Source organism: Branchiostoma belcheri, unplaced genomic scaffold, assembly GCF_001625305.1.
Source record: "Branchiostoma belcheri isolate BF01 breed outbred unplaced genomic scaffold, Haploidv18h27 scaffold68, whole genome shotgun sequence".
NCBI classification, from domain to species: domain Eukaryota; kingdom Metazoa; phylum Chordata; class Leptocardii; order Amphioxiformes; family Branchiostomatidae; genus Branchiostoma; species Branchiostoma belcheri.
The window spans coordinates 1,697,162-1,704,143 of record NW_017804331.1 but is presented as its reverse complement, the minus strand read 5'-3'; the positions used below and the strand labels follow the sequence as shown (position 1 = coordinate 1,704,143).

General features: G+C 41.6%; 1 protein-coding gene across 1 annotated transcript in view; it reads left to right on the top strand.

Annotated features, from left to right (window-relative positions):
• LOC109484060 (xanthine dehydrogenase/oxidase-like) overlaps positions 1 to 6,982 on the top strand; it is a 41,464-nt gene that overhangs the window by 26,519 nt on the left and 7,963 nt on the right. Inside the window, exons 22-28 of the mRNA XM_019787257.1 lie at positions 1,085 to 1,148; positions 1,729 to 1,798; positions 2,265 to 2,352; positions 3,349 to 3,435; positions 4,543 to 4,734; positions 5,305 to 5,450; positions 6,295 to 6,376. Coding sequence (XP_019642816.1) covers positions 1,085 to 1,148; positions 1,729 to 1,798; positions 2,265 to 2,352; positions 3,349 to 3,435; positions 4,543 to 4,734; positions 5,305 to 5,450; positions 6,295 to 6,376 — 729 coding nt within the window. The remainder of the gene's footprint in view (positions 1 to 1,084; positions 1,149 to 1,728; positions 1,799 to 2,264; positions 2,353 to 3,348; positions 3,436 to 4,542; positions 4,735 to 5,304; positions 5,451 to 6,294; positions 6,377 to 6,982) is intronic.

Below are 6,982 nucleotides of genomic sequence, written 5' to 3'. Positions count from 1 at the left end.
GTATTACAGTATGGTTAGTAAACTTTTTTTTTTGGAAACGGCCGAAAATTCATGCGCGCGCGGATGTCATCCATATAATCAAATAAACATGGCCTTATTACTCTCCAAGATTTACTGCCCTTTGCATCACAAGGCATTAGGGTAGGGATGAGATAATGAGAGGACTGTCCTTGGTGCTGAAATCCAAGACACAGGTTACAGGAACTTTTATATAGACTGGTTTATTGTTGTTGAACAAATAAATCCCAGGACCCGCTGGCAGCCGAGATGCATTCGGCTGAATTGTTGGGTCTAGTTACAAAATACAATTGCAATTACAAATGCAACACACAGCTGTTTACACACATAGGGATAAAATGTAACAATTGTTTTAAATCTTATATACACCATACTAGTATTACAAACACTTCAAATATCTTTAAAAAGTAATTTATCGAAAGGTTGTTAAAAACGCTACAGTAAAGATAAAATTTGATATAACCTCGTTGGTACTAGTACTCAAATTTTGCTGACTCAAAATTAACAGTGAAGTCATTAGTGTGAAAGGATAGGTTGAAAGATTGGTTTGGCATTTGAACCAACTATACAAGCGATTGCTGTTTTTGTTTACATAATATAGATGCAAATTATTTGAAGAAATGAAAATTATTGGTGGGCAAATCAGCCGACCATCGCCAGTGCTTTTTGCCTTCTGTGACGACATGACAATCGCTGGTATGGATGAGATAATGAGAGGACTGTCCTTGGTGCTGAAATCTGTGGTGTTCTTGCTACATGACTATGAGATAGAAAGCTTCCCTTCACGTGTGTTAGTGTGCATTATACATCTTTGAAATTATCAGAAATAAGTTGTGATGCTCAGTTTTTAAGTTCAAGCTTTGTTCCAACATAAGAAAGGAACTCACCAAAAATGTTTGGTCAATCTCATCAATCTTATTCGTCAGATGTGTGATGCACTCTCTGACTCTCTGAAAGTCGGAAACATGACAACTAAAGTGTTGGAACCAAGATTGAACTTTACAACTATGGATTCTACCAACACAGATGAGCTTTTATTCGAAGTTGTGATGCTGTTGTTCACTAGATGCTGGCAGCCAAGGCTCTGGGTGTCCCTGCAAACAGGGTGGTCTGCCGGGTGAAGAGGATGGGTGAGGAAACCTTGTTGTCTTTTCTTAGCAGGATTCTCCATCAAACTGTGCATAATGGATACTAGGAATATTTAGTAGGGAATATTTTTGACACCATTTGTGATACTTGTTTTTGAATGAAGTGTGATACATCACTCCTTCGGGTATTTTCACCCTCATATACTAACTCCATAGCTGTTAGTAGTGATTTTCACTGACAAGCATTATTACGGGTACATGTAAATCATACATTTCCCAATACAGTCAAAACTGGCCAGCCCACCACTTCCATTCATAAGCATCACTTTAAAACAGTTCTGTCCAAATTCATGAATATTTTCATCAGGTTGGTAAGTCACTGAGTAAAAAGACTTTTTCTACACAACTAAGTCCTTTATTCAGCCGGCATTTCGGTGACCTGGTGTCCCTGCAAAGTTCTGTCCAAATTTTAGATATTCTGGAGCAACCATCCCCAGACACCAACCAAATTTTCCTCAGCCCATTGAATGGTTGTGAAGACGTAAGTTTGACTGTAAGGTTATATGTTTTTGTACAATATGATATACCGGTATGTAATGTTTGTTGCTATACCATTGTATAGGTGGAGGGTTTGGAGGGAAGGAGACACGAACATGTGTTGTCAGTTCAGTCTGTGCTGTGGCAGCTCACAAGTAAGTTATCCTGATGTCTTATTGTACCATATCCAAAATATCATCACAGATAGAAGGCCACAACTAAACAGGTTGTATACTACAAAGGACATGATGATTTCTTTTAATGAGCATCATATGATTTGATTTGATTTGATTTGATAGCTTTTGCTCAGAGTCTTCAACTCAATTGTAAAATGAGACAATGGTGACCCTTTGTGATCACACCTGTTCTATCTCTCCTGTCAGGCAATCAATATCTTCTCTGAGAGGCTACAAAACGTTTCTCTAGCTTGAGTACAGCAAAGTCATGATCATCCCTTTGAAATGGTCTCCATGTGGAAAGTCTTCAACGTTTTAGTCTTATGTGATCTGTCATTGTCAATTGTTCCTTAGTATCCTTGGATTGTAGAGAGAGAGAGAGACAGAAGTGACCCGACATTTGTCCCCATGTGTGATGACACTTGTTCTGTCTCTTTCCTGTCAGGGCTCAGCGGCCAGTGAGGATCATGTTGGACAGAGATGAGGATATGATGATGATAGGAACAAGGCATCCTTTCCTGAGTAGATACAAGGTGACTGATTTTAAGCTGAAATCTAGACATAGACTAGTTCTCCCTCACTTGCTTAGTCACTGTGTTGAGCTCACTCACACACTCGTTCATTCACTCACTCACACACTCACTCACTATCTCACTATCTCACTCACTCACTGTGTCAAGCTTGCTTGGAATCTTCCCATGACTATCCTTCTTCGAAACTGCCTGACCACAGAATGCTCAGGATTCACTTGTTTGGTCAGTCTTTCTGTCTGATTCTCTTTATTTGCATTGCTTTCATGAAGTACGTTTGATTACATTCCTCTATGCTCTCTAGTAAAACTATACTAAACTGCTGCTCTTGTATTCTTGAATGGGATTTTTACCCTGAAGTAACTTAGGACCAGAGTTCAGTCACCCATCTTTGATCCAGCCACCCAAAACTAAGCACCACACTGTCACAAGTAAGTTATCCTGATGTCTTATTGTACCATATCCAAAATATCCTCTACTAAAACATGCCCATAGCCAGGATTTTGAATGGGGGGTTTCTTCCCACTGCTGGAGGGGACCTCGAGTGCCTTAGGTTTCTAGGGGGGTCCGGGGCATGCTCCCCCGGAAAATTTTGAAAAATGAACCTTCTAAAATGGCATTTTGTGCATTTTTGAGAGGATTTCCAAGAAAAAATCAGAGATAAATTCTTATCCAATGACAAAGGGAGCAGTTTTTCTACGATTCCAGTCCATCTTTTCAAGAAAAATCTTGGACCTTTACAAAAAGTGGACCAAAAAGTGGACCTTTACATAAAAAGTGGACCAAAAAGTGGACCTTTGAGCCTAATGTGGGGGAGGGGGTTCTTCTGAACCCCCCAAACCCCCCCTGGCTACGGGCATGTAAAACTTCTGGATTAAACTAGTACCAAAGGCAGTTTCCAGTCTCCGTCCCAGTCTATTGTCAAGAGCACAACAAGAAACTTATTACGTTGTTGTTCTTGAGAAAAGTAAGACCTAACCCTGCTGCTGCATTCTGCAGGTTGGGTTCATGAATGACGGGAGAGTTGTGGCACTGGACATCAGTCTGTACAATAATGCAGGGAACTCTCTGGACCTGTCTCGTGGGGTAAGTAGTAACGCTCAAAACAAAAACTTCCCACATGTACTTTTTAAGTTAGCTTTCTGATTAATGGTTGATGTGTATCATATGGAGCTGTATCTCTATTCTACTAGCCATTACTTGGCAATTTTGGCTTCCTCAATGTGCATATTTAATTTGATAAGGCCATGTTGATTTGATTATATGGATGACATCCGCGCGCGCATGAATTTTCTGCCGTTTCAAAAAAAAAAAAAGTTTTCAACCATACTGTAAATTGTACAAAACAGTTGCAAAAAGAGCAAAAATATACCATAAGTTACCAAAAAATTTAATAAAAACTATACCAATGTCGTAGAATGCCAAAATCAAACGAAAAAAGACGAAATTGTAAAGAAATGAACTTGAAGACTAGATTATTAGCCAAACCATATTCTGTGCCATTTGCTCAACCCTCATGACCACGTAGATTTCATAATAAAAAGAACTTTTTTTTTGCAAAACTTTTTTTTTATTCGCACGCGCGCATCAGTTTTGGGGCTCCCGGAGGATGTCATCCATATAATCAAATCAACATGGCCTAAGAAAGGAAAAAAAACAGGGACAGGGATGAAAAAAACAAAACTTTCCTGTTAAGCTTAAGAAGGCATATTTCATATGAACCTCAAACTGAAATAAGATCTCAAATAGTAAGAGACGGTTGCATTAAAAAATATATAAGCAAACTATTCTAGTGGATATAGATTTTATTAGTTGACAACATCAGCATTTCAATGGACCTATCACATAATTACGTCACAGTTTGTTTACCTGTTCTAAAGAACATTCAAGAATGGTCAGTTAAAGAATAAAGATCATTTCAAAGTTTTTAAAGTCATGTTTGATTTTTGCTGCGTCTAGTTTTGTTCACACAGCATTACATGCCGTAATGGGTGATTTAGTTGTGGCATTATGCAAAAGTAGTACTGTATTAAAAGCCTTATATTAAGGCTAACACTACACAAACACACACCGCACTATGCACCCCTGTACAATACAAACGTCGATTGACCGGCATTCATTGCGGTAAACAAACTGTGACGTAATAATGTGATAGGTCCATTGCTCAGCAGTTTACGTTAAATGTGTTTGCAGGTTATGGATCGAGCCCTATTCCACTCCGACGGCGGTTACACCATTCCCAATGTCCGTGCTGTCGGCTACGTCTGTAAGACCAACACCGTGTCCAACACGGCCTTCCGAGGATTCGGCGGTCCCCAGGGGCTTTTCTTTGCAGAGGGTTGGATTTCTGATGTGGCTATCAAGTGTGGCATCTCTCAACTCAAGGTACGTATCTCGATCTCAGGAGGAAATACATCAGTGGCAAAAAAAATTAATAGCCTTATTAAATTGGTTTATGGTTGGCCACCTGCCCAACACCCAGCCAGCCCTAGAAAAGTGAAGGGACCACTAAATGCCCACCAAGCCTCTTAGGCTACTCTGTCAAAATGTGTGCCAAAAACACGCTACAGATTTGGTGCGCCAATGTGCCAACATCAGCACATTTCGCACTTAGAGCTGTCAAAATTATTGTTTGTTAAAGGTTAAAACTTTTGGTCCAACACAACAAAGTTCTTTCACCTACAGCTTTCGACCAGTCACTCTGGTCTTCCTCAGTAGACTGACCCAGTGAAGCTTATATAATCATTATGGCTTCTTTGAAGTGTGACGTCAACACTGGGTTGTTATTATTATCACCAACAGGTGCGAGAACTGAACATGAACAGGGAGGGAGACCTGACTCACTACAACATGAAGTTTAACCTTCTCCCTGCTGCCTAACCCCATAACTTATACAAACCCTCATCTCATTGCCAACATGTCCCTGGTTATTATTATTATCATTATTACCAACAGGTGCGAGAACTGAACATGAACAGGGAGGGAGACCTGACTCACTACAACATGAAGCTGGAGCGGTGCCAGATGGAGCGTTGCTGGCAGGAGTGTGTGAAGAAGAGCGACTTCCATACCAGGCGCAGACAGGTCAATAGGTTCAATGGGTGAGTTTGATTAATTTTGATTTATTACCTCCATTAAAAATGGAGGTATTGTTTTTGGTTGGTGTGTGTGTGTGTGTGTGTGTGTGTGTGTGTGTGTGTGTGTGTGTGCGTGCGTGTGTGTATGTGTGTGTGTGTGTTTCCGCACATTTGTAGTCAGCATAACTTCATAACGCTTTATGGATTGTGATGATATTTGGTATGCTGGTAGGTCTTAGAAAGCCAAAGGTCAAGGTCAAATATGGGCCTCCTGGTAGCTGACCTTGGTACTGCAGCAGAACTTCCGGGAAAACAGATGTGCGGGGTGGCAGGGAAAACAGATGTGCGGGGTGGAGGCAACGCCCGCCTGGCTTGATGAATGAGTTTCTCCCATGGGAAAAGCCTACATGACCATATCCAGGCCAAAGGTGCTACTGCTTGAAACCAAAAACCTGTGTTATTTTGTTCTGTACTGTAGTGTAGTGTACTGTGTAAAATCATATAAAAAAACTCATATATTTCATGGAGGTATATGAGGTCTCCGAATTCTTGTTGAAATTGAAACAGTGCAATACACGTGGAACACAGGTAGCTGTTGCTCAGTTACCAACTCCCTCGTCAAAAAGAGTAGGGGTGACCCAGTGTGGTTTGTACCCTGGCTGATACAAAATACACCATGTTGTACATTTGAATTCTATATGTACAATACTGTACTATTGTTTGATTATCTCCCACAGAGAGAACAGATGGAAGAAGCGTGGGCTGGCAGCAGTCCCAACCAAGTTCGGTATCGCCTTTGGATCATTTCTTGATCAGGTAAAACAATGGCTCTTATTTTTACTTATTATTTTTTGACTTTCTATCACAGGGAGAACAGGTGGAAGAAGCGTGGGCTGGCGGCCGTCCCAACCAAGTTTGGGATCTCCTTCACTGCAACATTCCTCAACCAGGTAGGACTAGGTCTTTGATCAGACCATTCAATCTATGTTGATAATCAGAAAACAGTACTACCAATGGAGGCTAGAATGCATGTGTGTGTGCACATATGTCTGTGTGTGTATGTGTGTACATATGTATAGTTGCGTGTAGTGGGTCTGTGTGTGTGTGTGTGTGTGTGCAGGTATGTCTGTGTGTGTGTGTGTGTGTGTGTGTACATGTGTGTGTACATGTGTTTGTGTGTATGGGTCTGTGTGTGTGTGTGTGTGTGCATGTGCGTGTCTGTGTGTGTGTCGTTTGTTTTGTGTGCTATGTGTATATTGTGTATGTGCATCACGTCCCTGTAGGCCGGTGCCCCGGTGCACGTGTGATGTGTCCTGGTGCACGTGTGATGTGCCCTGGTGCACGTGTGATGTGCCCTGGTGCACGTGTGATGTGCCCTGGTGCAGGTGTGATGTGCCCTGGTGCATGTGTGATGTGCCCTGGTGCACGTGTGATGTGCCCTGGCGCATGTGTGACGTGCCCTGGTGCATGTGTGATGTGCCCTGGTGCATGTATGACGTGCCCTGGTGCACGTTTGACGTGCCCTGGCGCACGTGTGATGTGCCCTGGTGCATGTA